The 17,949-nt window shown below is 43.9% G+C and overlaps 2 protein-coding genes across 2 annotated transcripts; both read left to right on the forward strand.

The window, feature by feature from the left end:
• Window positions 1–10,743: 10,743 nt before the first annotated feature.
• Window positions 10,744–12,708, forward strand: LOC119886486. Its single transcript, XM_038697264.1, has 5 exons — window positions 10,744–10,974; window positions 11,708–11,854; window positions 11,991–12,077; window positions 12,181–12,312; window positions 12,460–12,708. The coding sequence occupies exons 2-5, from the start codon at window positions 11,708–11,710 to the stop codon at window positions 12,706–12,708; spliced, it is 615 nt and encodes a 204-aa protein (XP_038553192.1). The 5' UTR covers window positions 10,744–10,974.
• Window positions 12,709–14,865: 2,157 nt separating this feature from the next.
• LOC119885630 (disheveled-associated activator of morphogenesis 1-A-like) lies at window positions 14,866–16,460 on the forward strand. The gene is made up of 3 exons (XM_038695754.1): window positions 14,866–14,915; window positions 15,004–15,108; window positions 15,215–16,460. Exons 1-3 carry the CDS (start codon window positions 14,898–14,900, stop codon window positions 16,334–16,336), a joined length of 1,245 nt encoding a protein of 414 aa, XP_038551682.1. The 5' UTR covers window positions 14,866–14,897; the 3' UTR covers window positions 16,337–16,460.
• The last annotated feature ends 1,489 nt before the right edge of the window (window positions 16,461–17,949 follow it).

The following is a 17,949-nucleotide window of genomic DNA, read 5'->3' on the forward strand; positions in this document are numbered from 1 at the left end:
TCTAATAATGTGTAGTCAATACAGATTGGGACCTCTCTACTATAATAGGGAGATTTGATTATGTTATTGATGTGTGATGATTGATAGTGATGACTAGGAGGATAGATCTATCTACTGTCATTTGTCATTTGCATTTTTTTGTAAGTGTTACAGTACATGATCACTTTAAAAGCCATTTACAAGTCTATGACAGAAAATCCTTAATTTCACTCAGATTTTATCGGCTGAATATGACTTTTTATTTTTCTATCCATCCAAGAGTCCAACTCTATCCATGATTGGTTGCCATATAGTCTACTAACAGAGAGATGTACTCTAGGCCTTCTCCGCACGCAGCTCACCTGCAGTTAACACACAATTGTGGGTAAAAAAAGTTTAAAACACAAGCTGTGTTTTTTGGGGAGTAAAACATACGGCTGACAATGAAAGTCGAAAGCGGACAGAGAGCAGCCTCTACATGTCTGTAGCTGTATGATATGGCAAGAGAGCGTTTATAACAGCTGATATGACTATTAAAAAGAGAAACAGAGTCAGATCTTTCCCTTATGTCATGAGTGTTACATAGTTTGGCCACCTGAGGGCGCACTGCAGCACCACAGAACACAGGGAGAGTAGCTCCTGGTAGTGCTCACACGCAGTGTTCCCGCTGAGTTAGTCAGTTGTCACATCAATTAAATGACTTAAATAACATAATCTCACCAGACCAGACTTCCTAGCCCTCACGTTTTTCACTGCCTTTCAGCCTTCGCCAATGGATGATGGCATCGTCTATGGGCAAAGCCTAACAAGTAACATGAAATGCACTATGGGCAACTAACTTTAATGCCTCATCTAGCAATGTAGTCTATCTCAATGCTAAAATGTGATGTGTACAGTGAAATATTTATTGTTGGCTGTCATTCCTCATCTCAATTAAACATTCCCTTCATAGGCATGGCCCAATTGTAAGAAATTAAAGACAAATACACACTTCTCCTTTCATGCAAAAATGTTTCTCTAACCTCCCAAGACCTAAGCTTTGATTCTGTGTTATTATAAGTATAAAAACCTAAACATTGTCTTTGAACAGGAAGTACTTTATCAAACAATGAGTATGTGCAACAAAGTAGAAACAGACATCACAAGGCTGTGCAAACAGTGACCGTAGAGGGCACAGGCAACTGCCCACTAATAAGGACAATAGGTCTAAGATGATAAGCAGAATGAAGTATACAGTATGGGGAGCCCAAAACCTAAAGTCCTCATATGAGGACACAGGATTTTAGCAGGCTAAGTTCAGCTGCAGCTAAATTAGTCTTAAGCCGTCTAATTAAAAAATTAAATGGATATTGTTGTTAGGTCATTGTGTAGGTTTACTGTTGGAGTCAGATTAAGAAAGCGTTATAGTCAGGAATCATAACAGCTACCAGTAACTCTTAACATTTTGTCATGTGAGTATTGTATCAATAGAAAATAAAAAATATGCTTTTAAGTGTGTGGGGGGCACCGATGAGCACACATTGCTTTATAATTATCCTCATATTTGGATTGCTTGTATTTTACAGGGTGAAGATGAACCAGACATTGCTGACACTCCTCACTGTGGTCACTGACACTGATGCTCCTGGTGCAGTCTGCTTCAACCCAAGAGAAAGGTGGCTGTGGATGGATTTGTCTGTTACAAACTCCTGAAAGAACTCTGAACTGTCCGTCTATATGCTCAGTATGTTTACTGCAAGCTTACAGCGAGGGATATTCAAAACAAAGGTTTTTGCTTAGTGTTCTTTTTTTATATTGTTCAATTACTTCGTCTACCTCACTTCACAATTTGCATTGTGTGGGACTTCTTATTAGGGCCCGAGCACGACCGTGCGCCGGGTGTGAGCCGGCCGAGTTGCACATTCTGGAGCTCTGCCGGAGCGGCTGTGAATTTGCTACGCGGTTCTGACGCCGCATGAAGGTGCTATATGTCACTTCCTGTGTCCCCTATGTGGAGCTACATAGCACTTGCCGCTATGAATATAAATCGGTATTGGCGTGTAGATGTCTTCGGGGTGGGAGAGTTATCAAGCACGTAAAGTTTGTTTCAGATGTGAGCATGTCGTCACCCATTGACGAAAACTCGCAAATACCACAACTTTTCATCGTCAATGTCTTTAGAAGGCACAGCTGAAATTTGACGTCAATCCGACTAAATCCCTAGGAGGAGTTAGTTAAAGTACGAAGTGTGTAAATCATCCAAAAATGGCTGTAAAATTCAAAATGGCCGACTTCCTGTTGACTTTAGGCTATGGCTCCAAGAGACTTTTTTGTGCGTCTGGACAAGATACACGTACCGCAGAAAATTTGTGCACGTAGGTGAAACGTGCGGCGGGGGCTGCTTCGATAAAAGTCACTTCCTGTTGCCAGCAGGTGGTGCTATGACTGTGGGTGAATGTAGGCATGTACATGTGTTCAGGGCGGGACTCTCATCCTACATGTACAGTTTGGTCCAGATGTGAGCATATACACTGAAGTTACGACAACTTCCTGTGTCATGGCGAAGACTTGATCTTTTTGAGTTTTCGAGTATGTTTAGGCCCTGTCAATGGAGCCTACTTTGCCCGTGCTCGGGCCCTAAAAAAAAAAAAAAAAAATCTCAGCAAATTCAATAGGGACCTCACACGGTCGTGCTCGGGCCCTAATAATCTTAGCAAATTCAATAGGGACCTCGCACGGTCGTGCTCGGGCCCTAAAAAATATAATCTTAGCAAATTCAATAGGGACCTCACATGGTCGTGCTCGGGCCCTAATAATGGTGTTTGTAATAATGTATTTTTTAGGACTACTATCTGAAAATGGGTATTTTGTAAATTTTAAGTTGAGTAGAAGTAATTTTGTTGAGTGAGTTTCCATTAGTATTTGAGTCTAGCACAATTAATTATTTTGAGTAGATTTCCCCTGGAGTATAAGTTGCACACAATTATAATTATTGAGTAAAGAATTAGTCAGTGGAATGTAATTTTAATAAGCATCAGTAAATCAGTGTAATTTAGTATGCAGAAATGAAGTAAGTAAGTAAGTATTGTATTTAAATTAAGTGTACTCAGAAAATATTATTATTATGATAACCGCTACTTAAAAATTTTGAGGTAATCAGTTTCCACAAATATTTTGAGTATTCTGAACTTGTTCGGGTTTACAGTGCAGACATGAAATATGTGACTGTTAAATGCAGGCCCTTTTACCTCCCAAGAGAGTTTACTGTGGTCATGATAACTGCTGTTTACATCCCACCGGAACGCTAATCAGCTATCTTCTGCATGGGAACACGGTCAGCAATTAGGTAGGTCAGGACAGTGGCAGCCTCAGTATCGGTATTGGGTCCTTGTTGCTGAAAGGAATGTCACCCCCTTCATTTGCATTTCCTTCCTCCACCAGAGGTACTTTCCGCATTATTGCCAGGTTGTGAAGGACAACGCAGGCTACAGCTAAGGCTGCAGCTCTGTTAGGCTCCATTAAGACGCCTATATGACCAAATTAAGGCAGGTATTAACTGCCCTGTCAGCCATGGTTTTCGTTCACTGTCGGCATCATGCACTACCATGCACCTGGAACGAGGTTGGAAGTCAGATATTTCAACTTGGAAATTTCCCAGTTCTGAGCAGTCTGGAACTCGGCATGAGACACAAGATAAGTAACTCACACAGAACAGGAAGTGGAAACAAATAATGAAACTAAGGACAAAAGAAAAGTGAACTTATGCCCTAGCTGTGGGAGCTGGGCATAAGACCTCAGTGTCCTTGATTCTTCAGATGGTTTGGACTCGGTTTTCCTCTGTCACTCATACTCTTTAAGTCCACTGAAAAAAACCCTGAAATGTTCCTGCCTGTGGTGCTTGCAGTACAGCCAGGCAGGCTATTTGAATACAGCAATGCTTATGCAGGGCAAATAGGTTCACTCATGTTGAAGCTAAAGTCAACTTTAATTGCTGCTTTCTTTTTTTTCCCGGCAGTAACACTAAGACTTTAGTTAACTTAATATGCATCATGGTTTTGAAGTCTGATTGTTAAAATAAAGACTGGTCCGTTTTAAGTGCTACATTTTGCTTTCATAGAAATTGTTATAATTGAGACTATGTGTTTCTCAATATCAAGACCACATTTCGGTCTCTCTACTCCTCAAATCTATCTTCAGATTTACTGAAGAGAGGAAATTTTGAGATTTTGAGTGGCCTTTTACTTCTTTTGCCACAAACTGAAAAAACACTACACTGGCTGCTCATGTTTGCTGCAATAAACATGGATGAAACCTTGTTTAAAGGCTCAAGATAAGTTTCTTCTCCAAAAATAAATCCAGTTTCTCCTTCAGTGTGTGCTTCTCACCGACTGAAAGATTCAAATGTCTTTGTGCTTGCCATGATCCTGATCTGTTACTGTCTGTCTTCTTGGGTTTTTCTGTTATGGTGTAGTGTTTAGGTTATTTCTCTGCCTGTTCTGTGTTACTTAGTTTTAGTTACTTCTGTTCTGTCTGTTTTGTGTGTTCTGCTTTAGTGTCCTTTCTGTTGGTTTAATGTCTTGTTTAGTTCTGGTCTCTGCTGGTATTAGTTTTGCCTTGTCTCCTAAGTGTTAGTTTGGGTGTCTGCTCTGTTTAGTTGAAGTTTGTGTGCTTTGTCTGTTCTGTTTTTTGGGTTCCACTGTAGTTTGAGTCTTGTCTTGTGTTCTGTAACTGCCCAGTCTTAGTTATTTACCTCTCCCTGTTTGGTTGTTTTATGTCAGTTTGTTCTTTGATTATGGTTTCAGTCTGTTTCCATTTCTTATCTGGTTTTGATCTGTCTGCTTGTGTTTGTGATTGTTTTGGTGTATTCTTTGTTCTGGGCCCCGTTTCAGAAAGCAGGCTGAGTTGACTGAGCCTGAGATGTGAAACTCAAGAGTTTTTGGTTTCAGAAAAGCTGATCAGAATAAGTTCAGTCAACAGTTCGGTCTGAGTATGATGAACCTGATGGAAGCGCGTGCATGGGGAGGAAAAAAAGCCATCATTAATGGAGCTCCGATACTACGATTCACCAAGGCAATGGGTAAATAAAGGCAGAACCTCCATTTTAATCGGGTGGAGCTAGAAATATGAATGCATGCCAATGCGGACCATGATAGGCTATTTATGTTAAAACGCAAGAGTAAAGGAAGGATCAATATGTTAACAATATTAGGTAGGCTACATTTTATACAGGATTGCTCATTAATTAGGTTACCATGATCGTTACCATACTCAAGAGCTGACTGAACTTATTCTGATTGGCTTTTCTGAAACCGAAAACTCTGAGTTTCACATCTTAGGCTCAGCCAACTCAGAGCTCAGGGTTAAGCTCAGAGTTTGTTAAACCTGCTTTCTGAAGTAGGGGACAGCTCTTGCTGATTCATTATCCGTCTACCGTTGTGTGTCTTGCTTGCCTGCCTGTTGAACTGGCAAGTTAATGGTTTTAACTTTTGTTTTGTCACTCCTTGGATTATTCGCTGTGATGGACTTTGTTTATTGCTGTTCTGTGGACAAAATTAGTTCTTTTGTGTTTTTTTTGGACTGTGTCGTAAGTTTGTTTTTTCCTGGTAATAAATACTGAAAGACTGAATCTGTTCTGCCTTTGAGTCCTGCATTTGCGTCCTAAAACTTGTCCCTGCTTGAACACACAACAAATTGTGACAGTGCTGATGTCAGTTGTTACATAAGGTGTTACTTGCAAAGATTCAAAGTGAGGGGTGAATACTGGAAATTAAGATCCCAGGAATTCTTCACTAAATATACAAATGTTTCCTGGGAAAAATGGTATGTATGTGTATTGTATGTACTGAAACAAATCCATATTCTTCAAACCTCTTGCACTGCAACTTTTGAAATGCAATAATGTTACAATAATGTAACTGGGTCATCTTTGCAGCTGCAGTATGATCCTCCACTGAAGATCACCTGCCCGATTTTCAACGGGAGGTTTATACAGGGACCGCCAAAAGCTCCTCGGGATGATCCCACGCAAGAAACCTCTGTCCACCTCGACACCTTTACCCCTGTCAGGGAGCGTAAGTTCAAGACCTTGGTGCTAATCTGGTAGGCTGCTTTCTTTCCCAATGCCTCAAAGTCCCCCAACTCTGGTGTTCTTAGAGACAGCAGGGTGTCCTGCTCATCCTGCCACTATCCCACCGCAGGAGAGACAACCAGAGAAGGAAAACATACTCACACTCATAATCTCATTGGCCAGAGAGTGTACGATCATCAGCAAATGCTCTACAGCCTTCCGGCAGGGAAGCACACACCTCAACCACCCGCCTAAGCAGCAGTCTGCTGGATCTGATGCTGAGTTGTACATTCAAATGAGGAATAGAGGTTTTCATAAGTCCCAGTTTGACACATCTCCCCTCTCTCAGTCTAGATCTCAGGCTGCTCGATGAAAGAACCTGAGAGGTAATAAAACTGTTCCCAAACAATGGCTCCTCAAACAGCCACATCCCTAATATCATCACTTTTTTCCGCTGGAAGGTGAACACCTGCCACGCCTGTAAAACAGATTTGTAGAAGGGTGTCACACCAGTTAGATTCATGAGCTGGGACTGAATTAGGAACAGATGTTTATCATATCCTAACCGCCCAGCCCTCCTCAGCAACAAAATGGCAGTGTCTGTCCATGGTAGCCCAAAACTGTATAACAGTCTCTGAGCCGTCTGTAGCCTGAAGGCTGTAATGCATGATGTAATGACCAAGCCATGTCCTCCCTCTTGTACCGGCAAGTACAGTATCGCTGCCTTCAGCCAGTGGTGGCCCGACCAGGAAGAAATCCACAACGGCTCTGTGGATTCTTCCAATCAGATCCCTTGGTGGAGGTAGGACTGTCAGCTTGTGCCATAGGGTTGAGGCAACCAGGTTATCAAGACCCTCCCTCTATAGGAAAGCTGAGGTAGCAGCCATTTCCATTTTGAAGACAGTCTGGTACACGCTTTCACCAAAACACCCTCCCAATTCTTCCTCTCAAACTCCTCTGTCCAGAAACACACCCAAAATCTTCATACCCTGTCGTCCCCAGCTAAGATTTCCTGGTAGCATCGGTGAAGCTGAAGATGCCCTATGGTACATATCTAAACAGCTGCTTAAGATCTCCACATCCCTCTGATTTCTAATAAAAACATTAATATCGTCAGCATAAGCTGACACTATCAGTGAAGAGCATTGAGACAGCCCTGGTAACATCAGTCCTGACAACCTGGATCTCAGCTTACTGAGAAGCGGCTCAACAGCTAAGGAATACAGTTGTACCTGTACTGGACAGCTCAACCCACCACCCACCTTCACCAAACACAAAGCTTCCTTATACATCAAATCAAACCAAGCAGTGACATAAAACCTAACCCAAAAGCTCTTAAGGTGGAAACAAGAAAACCGTGGTCAACCCTATTGAACGCTTTCTCCTGATCCAATGATACAATGCCTACAACAACATTATAAAGTTTAAAAACATACAAAAAGTCTCTCATGAGAAACAGATTGTCCATAATAGATCTGTCTGGCACACAATATGACTGATCTCTATGGATGATTAAGTCTAGATAGTTTTTAAGTCTATTGGCTAGCACTTTTGAAAAAGGTTTATTGTCTGTGCATAACAAGGCCACTGGTCTCCAGTTTTTAAGTAGTGCCAGATCTCCTTTTTTGGTAACAATGAAAGCACCGCATGCCGACAAGTAGTTGGCAACAATCCTGTCTCGGAACACTCCTGGAGAACCTCCAGCAGGTCGGCTCATAACCACCTCCAAAAGTGTTTATAAAAGTCAACAGGTAATCCATCCAGTCCAGGAGCATTACCAGAAGCCATCTGACCCACTCCAGCAGTAAACTCTTCCAGAGAGATGTTGGCATCCAGGACATCTCTGTCTTCAGAGCCCAACTGAGGAAGCCCCTGCATCAGCTTGTCCACACACTCTTTATTGCAGTCCTCCACTCTGAAAAGGGAACTATAATACTCCACTGTCTCATATCTCCCAGATCAGTAGTCACAGTGCCATCAGGGAGACGGAGACAAACCATTTGTTTGGTTTGAGAGACGGACTTCTCCAGGTTTAAAAAAGAAAGAGGTGGGAGCATCCACGTCTCTTACACTAGTGAAACGTGACCTGACCAAAGCGCCTTTTACTCTTTCTTCTAAAAAAGAACCTAGTTAGGGCCCGAGCATGACTGTGCGAGGTCCCTATTGAATTTGCTAAGATTATATATGTATTTTTTTTCTGCAAAGTAAGCTCCATTAGCCCCTCGTTCACGTTCAACCTACATGCACAAAATTTTCTGGGGACATTTTTCATATCAAGACGCACAAAAAAGCCTCAAGAACCCATACCCTAAACTCAACAGGAAGTCGGCCTTTTTGAATTTTACGGCCATTTTTGGATGATTTACACACTTCGTACTTTAACAAACTCCTCCTAGGGATTTAGTCGGATCGACGTCAAATTTCTGCTGTGCCTTCTAAAGGCATTGACGATGAAAAGTTGTGCTATTTGCGAGTTTTCGTCAATGGGTGTGTCTGTGGCGTCGATGATTCGCCATGAAACAGGAAGTTGTTGTAACTTCAGTGTACATGCTCACATCTGGACCAAAGTGTACCTGTAGGATGAGAGTCCCGCCCTGAACACATGTACATGCCAACATTTACCCACAGTCATAGCGCCACCTGCTGGCAACAGGAAGTGACCTTTAACTAAGCAGCCCCCGCCGCACATTTCACCTACATGCACGAATCTTCTGTGGTGCGTGTATCTTGTCCAGACGCACAAAAAAGTCTCTTGGAGCCATACCCTAAACCCAACAGGAAGTCGGCCATTTTGAATTTTTACGGCCATTTTTGGATGATTTACACACTTCGTACTTTAACGAAATCCTCCTAGGGATTTAGTCCAACCGACTTCAAATTTCTGCTTCGCCTTCTAAAGGCATTGAAGATGAAAAGTTGTGCTATTTGCGAGTTTTCGTCAATGGGCGTGTCCGTGGCGTGGCGTCAAAGATCAACTCTTCGCCATGACACAGGAAGTTGTTGTAACTTCAGTGTACATGCTCACATCTGAAACAAACTTTACGTGCTTGATAACTCTCCCACCCCGCTATGGAGGACCGATCCTGACATAGTCAGAAATAAATACAGAAATAAATAAGTGCTCAATAAATAAATAAGCATCCAATTAAATACACAAAAAAATAAAGTAAATAAATGTAGGTAGTAATTAAATTATACAAGGAGACATAAATGTATATTTTAATTAGTGCCTTTACTTATTCACCTTTGTTATATAATTACCTTATTTATTTATTCTCTGTTATAATCTTCAACTTTATTTATTACAAATTTTTAAAATGTATTTATTTATGTGTGTGTTTTAATATTTTTGTCTGTTTTATTCTTCCTTTGTATTTTTTTTACCTTATTTATTTTCACCCATGGTATTTATTTCTGCCTGTCCTTTTTAAATTTCTGTATGCATTTCTGCCTCATTATGCAAATGAGGAGGGGCTCAAGGGGTCATCTTCTCTGCTATTGGTGGACCAGTCAGACAGGAGAGCTCCTACTCTGCCTGCAGACATCAATGATCTTGCCCCTCATACAGTCAGATGGATTCCTTCAGTGCGCTGAGGTGTTTAACAACTCTGAAGACACTACCAGCCATGTCTTCCTTCTCTTTTCACGTAGACGCTCCGACAGACAGTTCTTTCAGTTTGCTGCATGCATGGACACAGAACTGTGGTATCGGGAGAATCACACGGTCAGCTAGCTGCAGCTAAATCTGGAGTGCACTCGTATTCAATTCTGTATGGTAAATTCAGTTTAAACGGAGCAGAGCGAGCTGACAGGCAGAGTTAGAGACTTTTTATGTCCGTTTCTCTCTTTACAAAGACGCATGTTGCAGTCAGAGTCTTCTCTGAAGAGGGCAATGAAGTCTCAGTAGTACACAATGCGAGCACGACATACAACACAATTTATCAAATTACACAACGGATATACAGTATGAAAATAAGATTGATTGGATTATACTCACAGGAAGTATAAAACCTGTTACATGTGTCTATTAAAAGTAAAGTAACACAAAAATGTCAGGGAAATTACTTTACTTAGATTTAAGTACTGCAGTTGTACATTTGAAATACCTTCCTACCTTTCTGATAGGAAGCCTTCTTGAGGTGGTATAAAACATTTCTTCTTATATTCTGATTTGAGTTGTGTTGTACTATGACCACATGAATTAAAAAAATTAAACACTTCACTGCCCAAGTCAGCTATAACACAAGTCTTGTTCATTAGACTACATGCTGTACAGTATTTGTGGACAGATTTTGTCCCAGGATTTATTATGCATTTCTTCTTCTTCGTTGCATGATTTAGAATAATAAGGTGAGAAATGGGTCTGTTCTGAGTTCATCCTGCACTGCAGCAGCTAATAAAGTCCATTTAATCCCAAAAACGCTTTTCTTTTAGGCAGGCTGTAGCAGAAAACAACTCACCTTTCTCAAGTTGTACAGTAATGTCACATGTGTATGAAGGTGGCCAAGTTTATTAGTGGACCAAATCCATGACAACCCAGAGTTGAGACCAGGAGGCAGAGTCGCAGTCTAACACACTTCTCTGCTCCTCCATTTCAGGAGTTACTTCGTGAAAATCCTATAGTGACGGTGTCTGCCCCCCCGGATAAAGGAAGATGGTTTAAGTCCTATTTATGAGATCAGTTTGTACATTTTTGGGGCGGCTGTGGCTCTACTTGGTTCAGAATGGGCTGTCAAGCTCCAATCTTGTCATCCAATCCTGGCATTTGAAGGTCCAATGTCGGAGGTGTCGGAGGCCAATCGCTCAACGGGATATCCAATGTGACATTGGATGGCGCCCAATCACTGCGCGGGATGACATTGGACGTCACCTATCGCTGCGCTTCTTTCCATACCCTCCGCCAGTGACTGACATCGCCGGCGAAACGGCTTCTAACAACTCTGTCAGAAGTAAGTAATAAATGTCTTTATTTTATAGACATACATGCTTAGTTATATTATATATATATCCATCTTTTGTTGTCGAGTGTCACATTACGTTATAATGAAGGCACGACGTTAGCTAACGTTAACTGCTAGCAGTCACTAACGCATATCACTAATTTAAATGTAATAACGGTATAAAAAATTAATATAAGTGTAACGTTAAACAGCCATGCATGCTTTATTCCCCTTCTTAATTAGCCACACCCATTATATGCATTGCATCTCATCGTTATATAAATAGTTTCTATAGTAGTTATAGAAACGTTTCATTGTATCAGAATATTTTAGTAGGCTTACTACCTGTTTAAGACAGCGGTGGCAGGTAACCAACGTTATATAGCTAACACAGCTGCTGTAACTTACATATTTTGTACAGAACGTAATATATTATCTTTGCTTCTGACAAGTTACATGGGCAAGTATGTATGTGCCGCAGTGTCACAGTGAATTATTCAAAGCATGTTCACATTCAGTGTTGTACTTGTTGAAAAGAGCTATTGTGGGTGTGCTTACAGTACCTGTCGTTTTACTGTAAATATTAACTGGTTAAATAGCTACCTACCAATGACATTTGAGCCATTGACATTGTTATTAGCCCATCTGGAGCATTGAAGAAGGGAGATAACAGCTGTTAATGGTTGTAGATATATCCATGTCACTGTATCTGAATGCAAATATATTACGTTCATATTATTAGATGAGCATCAAACCTAAGAGCCACAAGGCCATGGGAGATGGCGAGTGGATGTCGAGGCTGAGGGCATTTGCCACCACTGGCCTTTGGCCTTCAGGAGGTAATAAACCAGCCCCAAGGCAACGGAAGTGGTATGACCTCTACCAGAAGGTAAAGTATAGCAAAATTTCTACCCATTACTTGTTACGGTCATTAACATGCAGTTAACTAGATGAAAAATGTTCGATTTCATGGTGCAGATAGTATCAATCAGACGGACTGTAAATTATAATTCTGATTGTTCCAGATTGAGAAATGCCCCATGCAGGCCCATGGACAGAGCACCCTCTTTGGAGGGTCCAAGGCCTGTAACTGTGGATTTCACACCGTTAAGGTGATCTCTTTCAAAATGACATCACATAAATTTTCATCTTGCATCGCATCTGTGTTATAACGCTGTTGCAGTTACATCACATGTCGTAATTCTGTTCTTTTAGCAGCCTGCCACTCCTGCTGAAGCCCCACAGTCTGTGGCCTCAGACTCGGACCCTGGTGCGACTTCAGCAAGTGCTGCAGCGTCTGCCGCCACCCCGAGGTCTTTCCTGCGGCCCCCGCTGAGTTTGTCAATGGTGAGTTCTTTCTAATCAATTAATCTTTTGTATGAACCATTGTGTTTGTGTTGCATCATTAAATTATATCTTTTTCTCCTTTCAGTTCACTAAATCACGTTTTGGTGGGTCAAAGTCTGACTCACTAAAGCCCAATTTAGTGGCTAGGAGGACCCCCAGCCCTTCTCCTCCTTCTCCATCCTCTGTGAGGACCCCGAGCTCTTCTCCTCTTCCTTCTCCATCCTCTGTGAGGACCCCGAGCTCTTCTCCTCTTCTTGCACCATCCTCTGTGAGGACACCGAGCTCTTCTCCTCTTCCTCCTTCTCCTCTTCCTTCTCCATCCTCTGTGAGAACCCCAAGCCCTTCTGTAAGCATCAGCCTTGCAGTAGCCCCTGTGAGTACAGCATCTATTCGTAGGTCTGGCTCTGTTGTAAATCATCTTCAGTATAGCCTTTATTTATGCTATAAACTTACTCTTATCTTACTCTGACCGTCTACAGCAGGGACATCCTCTCCCGTCTGGACCACATTAAGGCCAGCATCACCTCCACGTTTGGTTCCATCTTAAAGATGGATTCAACCAAAAAGGTAAGAAATAATCTAACTGTAATATATTTCTTTGTATTTAATATATACTCTCATATACATGTTTACGTTATTGTCAGTGGTAACATTACATAAGTTTGTGCTGTGTCTTAACTGCTACAGATGTCTAAACCATATGTAATTAAAACATCACCCTCCAGATTACAAAGAAGCTGGCTGGCCACGGCAGAGGGACAGCTCTCTGGCTGACCTCAATCAGCAACGAAGTTGGCCAGGTCCTGACCAGTGTCCTGACAGTGCAGGAGGGGCCAGGACTGGACAGGATGGTGTCTGGAGTGATGGAGCGGTACCGCCGGGCATGTGTCCCCCCGCCTGTGCTGCTGTATGTGGACTGTGGCTGCTGCGTGAGCGAGGGGGAGAGCAAGCTGCAGACCAGGTTTGCACAGTGGCCAGACATCCACATAAGACTGGACATCTGGCATTTCATGAGGAGGCTGGCTGTCGGTTGCACCACCGATGCTCATCCCCTCTACCCCACCTTCATGGGCTGCCTGTCTGCATGTATCTTTGAGTGGGATGCAGGGGACCTCAGTCTGTTGCGGCAGGCTAAGAGAGAGCAGCTCAGACAGGAGGGTGTGCCAGCGCTTACTGATATCCTGGTGGACAGGAGAATCACTAAGAAGGAGCTGAGCCAGTACTGCAGAAGGAGGACGCGCGGGGAGAAGGGGACCATCAGCCTCATCGAGCAGCTGCTGCAAACACTGGAGGGGCCAAAAGGGAGAGACCTCATGGGGGTGCCGCTGCTGGAACAGGTGCGCATGGAGCACATCTGGCGGGTGCAGAAACGGCACGTCAAGTGCATCCAGGACGTGCCAGGTGTGCAGCTGTACACAGTGACAGGCACCACCACCACCAAAGGCGGCGTTGTCCTGACCAGGTACCGCTGTGCCAGAGGGTCCACGTCCCTGGAGTCGTTTCACTGCCACCTCAACAGGTTCATTCCAGGTTGGTGTCTCTCTTGTGGGATTTTAAATAATTTGTAAGGTTTTTTTCAACACATTTAAAGATTGAAAAGCAAAACCATATTTTGTTGTTTTCCCAGGAACCAGTGCAAACGCACTGAACTTCCAGTTGTACCTGCTGGAAGGCCTCAACAGGTGGAACCAGGATCGAGGGACTGCAGCAGTGACCAGCAAGCCCTCATCTCTCCTCACCTACGCCGGGGATGTGTTCTCAACACCAACAGCCTGAAGGTGTTTGGCCGGGTACTTGTGCCAAACTTCAGGCCACCTGCCAGATACACTGGTATGTCTTAAATGATGATGATGATGTGGCTTTTGTTTTGGTTTGTGGGTTTTTAGTGTATTAATGTTTGACGTTAAAATAAAACAATTACATAAGGATATAGAATGTTTTGAATTTCAACTAATAATGTGTCTGTGTGCGTGTTTCTGTTATTTTCCATAGGAGAGCTGCTTGGTGTTGACTACCTGCTGAGTCAGACTGGACAGCCCATGGCGGTGAACCCCGACTCAGAGGAGACAGAGGACATGCTGGAGATGATAGATGAGGGCGAGGAAGAAGAAGAAGACGAGGGCTTTGAGGAAGATACTGTGCCATGGCTCGATGACCTGAGCTTCTCCTCCTCCCAGCCTGCTGCCTCCTCCCAGCCTGCTGCTTCCTCCCAGCCTGCTGCCTCTTTCCCGCCTACTGCCTCCTCCCAGCCTGCTGCTTCCTCCCAGCCTGCTGCCTCCTCCCAGCCTTCTGCCTCCTCCCAGCCTGCTGCCTCCTCCCAGCCTGCTGCCTCCTCCAAGCCTGCTGCTTCCTCCCAGCCTGCCGCCTCCTCCCAGCCTGCCGCCTCCTCCCAGCCTGCTGCTTCCTCCCAGCCTGCTGCTTCCTCCCAGCCTGCTGCCTCCTCCAAGCCTGCTGCCTCTTTCCCGCCTGCTGCTTCCTCCCAGCCTGCTGCCTCCTCCCAACCTGATGCCTCTTTCCCGCCTGCTGCCTCCTCCCAACCTGCTGCTTCCTCCCAGCCTGCTGCCTCCTCCCAGCCTGCTCCCTCCATGGCTGCTGCGTCCGGGGTATGTAAAGACATAATTATGTGTATATAAACATATATAAACCACATCTGCATTTTGTCCCACCTCACTGTCCTCGTGGTTTTTTCAGGTGGTGGATGACAGTGGCATGCCAGGGTTGGACAAAGTTGACAGCTTGGCAGAGTATCTGGTGGAGCTGAGAAACCAGACCGCTCTGTACCTGAACAACCAGCAGGTCAGTAACATTTATTGTCTTGCTACTTTCCCAATCTTGTAATACATGTTCACACTTAACACTTAACTCGTCTTTTCATGTGCTGTTGTGTTCTCTCTCTGCTTAGGTGAGCACCATTGTTGCTCTGTGGCAGAACCTGCCGGACCACGACAGGCAGAGGGTGGTGTTTGCTGCCAGACACCAGAGCAGGCTGGACACAGGGAGATTTAGGTCTCCAAAAAAGAGGCAGGAGTTCACTCCAGGGACGGAGAGTGTGAAGAGGCACGCACTCACCACCACTGCCCCACTTGCCCAGTGGCCAGATTGCTGCCGCCTGATTGAAACTATCTTTGTCAGGCTCTGTGCCATTCACCACAGTCCCAGGAAGAAGGGGACTGGCACAGTGTCAAGATGGGATCTCATCCTTCTTGACTACAGGAAGATCAGGCAGCTCATTCTGTGCAATGGGCCGGTAATGCAGCAGACCACCCTGCAGCTGGTGGATGTGAGCCACACCACCCTGGTGCAGTGGCACAATAAGAGGGTGAAGAGGCAGGAAAATATGGTGGTGATGCAGGGGCTGAACCTGCCCAGCCGCTTGTCTGTGGCAGCTAACCCTCTTCCCTCTGCTAATGTGCGCCCCTCGTCTGCTCCCCCCCAGCCAGGCCCAGCTCACCAGTACCACCTGCCCAGCAGCACCGTGGGCCTGGCGAAGTTGAAGAGGAAAGTATCACCCTCGGTGGCAACACCCATGGCTGTCAATCCCCAGCAGCAGCTCCTCCCTGCTCCACCATCAGGTCCTCAGCTGCGTCCCCAGCAGCAGCTCTTCCCTGCTCCACCATCAGGTCCTCAGCTACGTCCCCAGCAGCAGCTCCTCCCTGCTCCACCATCAGGTCCTCAGCTGCGTCCCCAGCAGCAGCTCTTCCCTGCTCCACCATCAGGTCCTCAGTTGCGTCCTCAGCGGCAGCTCTTCCCTGCTCCACCCAGCCCTCAGTTCCTGATGCTGGTTCCAGTAACCCCAGGTGCTGCTCCACAGACCCTGGGGTTCAGCCTTTCCTCTGCCCCTCCTGCTCCTGCTCCAGTCCCCCGAAAACTGACCCGAAAGGTGCTGCACAACACGTGCAAAAAATGCGGACAGTTCAGGACGGCGGAGACTGGACACAGCCAATACAAGGGTGTGGTTTACTGCCCCTCTGTAGAGGCTGTACCAAAGGAGCAGTGGTTGGAGGACATGAAAAGGAATAAATAAATGTTTTTACTGGATGCTTTTTTTATGTAAATACTTTTATTTAATGTTAGTTTTTATTCAGTTATAATGTTCAATTTTCTATGAAAGGGACTGTTTACCCCACTATCAGAGGCATGTGCCCTGGATACTTTTTATGTTTATAGTTTATATTATATTTAATGTTAATCTTAAATAAGTAATTATGTTACTAAACTATACTATTTTAATATATAGGTATGTGTTATTGTTTTATTATCTTATACTGTGGAGTGTTTCTGACAATTTGTCCTCCTTCTAAACTGATTTATAATAAAAGTTCATATCATTCATATATTTTGAGTGCAAATCTTGTTTTCAGGTAACTAGTAACTGTCAAGTAATTGGAGTGAGTGAAGTTAAAAGTACAGGCACTTTCACAGTCCAAGGTGACTTCTTCAAAGGATTTGTTCTGTTTAGGGAAGTCTTCTCCAGGACATTATGCTATATTGAGCTAACACTGGGGCTTGGTTCAGCCTCAGACACCAGACAAATTAAACCAAGACAGCATAAAAGAAACACATTCTTCTTCAAGGGAACACAAAGCAACAAACATCACTGTAAAATATTTAATCAAAGAAACTTGAAAGATACAAAGAGTCTATGTATGGATAGTAGACCAATATAATACATGAGGTAGACCAAGAAAGTATTTTTATACTAAATCAAGTTTACATGGGCAACCAAGAGGTGGGATTCAAACAGGTTCTCTGTGTGGATGTGTCTTTATCCTCCTGAAATGCACACAAAATTACATTTTTGGTCTTAACAAAAATAATATGCTATAAAAAGACTTTGGAGTGCCACATGAGCGCTACTGGGGTCTACAGAATTATGTTGTCTTCTTTTCTTTCCTTTTTTCTCTCTTTTTTCTTCTCTTTTCTTTCCCCCCTTTTTCTTCTCCTTCTTCCCCCTCCTCTTTGTTTCTCCCCCAAGCCAAACAGACTATTCTTCCCCAGCTTTGGCTCAGGAGGTAGAGCGGGTTGGCTGTTAATCGGAGGGTCGGCGGTTCAATCCCTGGCTCCCCCTGGTTGCATGTCGAAGTGTCCCTGGGCAAGATACTGAACCCCGAATTGCCCCTGGCAGCTATTCCGCCAGTGTATGAGTGAGTGTGAGCACTTAGTGTAATGTGTGTGACTGGTGAATGCAGATGTAGTGTAAAAGCGCTTTGAGTGGTCGAAAAGACTACAAGTACGCTAAGCGCTATACAAGTACGGAGCATTTACATGTTAACATGAGTCCTCCATGCACGCCAAAGTTAGTCATGGAGTTCCTCAAGGACCAATCCTCTTCACTTTATATATGCTTCCTTTAGGCAATATTATCAGGAAATATTCCATATATATTCCATTTCATTGTTATGCAGATGATACTCAGTTATTTCTATCGATCAAGCCAGATGAAACTCATCAGTTAGCTAAACTTGAAATGTGCCTTCAGGATGTTAAAACCTGGATGACCTGTAATTTTCTAATGTTAAACTCAAATAAAACTGAAGTTATTGTTCTGGGGCCTAAGCACCTCCGTGACGCATTATCTAAAGATATAGTTTCCCTTGATGGCATCGCCCTGGCCTCCAGCACCACTGTGAGGAATCT

This window comes from Micropterus salmoides, unplaced genomic scaffold (assembly GCF_014851395.1).
Source record: "Micropterus salmoides isolate LMB-PRFRI ecotype aquatic unplaced genomic scaffold, ASM1485139v1 Ms_hic_scaffold_4, whole genome shotgun sequence".
Lineage (NCBI taxonomy): Eukaryota > Metazoa > Chordata > Actinopteri > Centrarchiformes > Centrarchidae > Micropterus > Micropterus salmoides.

What these genes read in the sequence shown, in the direction of transcription:
- LOC119885630 (XM_038695754.1), top strand. An exon ending in TGTACCTGAACAACCAGCAG is followed by an intron (nt 15,109 to 15,214) that starts GTCAGTAACATT and finishes CTCTCTGCTTAG; the next exon opens with GTGAGCACCATTGTTGCTCT.
- LOC119886486 (XM_038697264.1), top strand. Translation starts at nt 11,708, where the DNA reads ATGAGCATCAAACCTAAGAGCCACAAGGCCATGGGAGATGGCGAGTGG. An exon ending in GGTATGACCTCTACCAGAAG is followed by an intron (nt 11,855 to 11,990) that starts GTAAAGTATAGC and finishes TGATTGTTCCAG; the next exon opens with ATTGAGAAATGCCCCATGCA. An exon ending in GTGGATTTCACACCGTTAAG is followed by an intron (nt 12,078 to 12,180) that starts GTGATCTCTTTC and finishes CTGTTCTTTTAG; the next exon opens with CAGCCTGCCACTCCTGCTGA.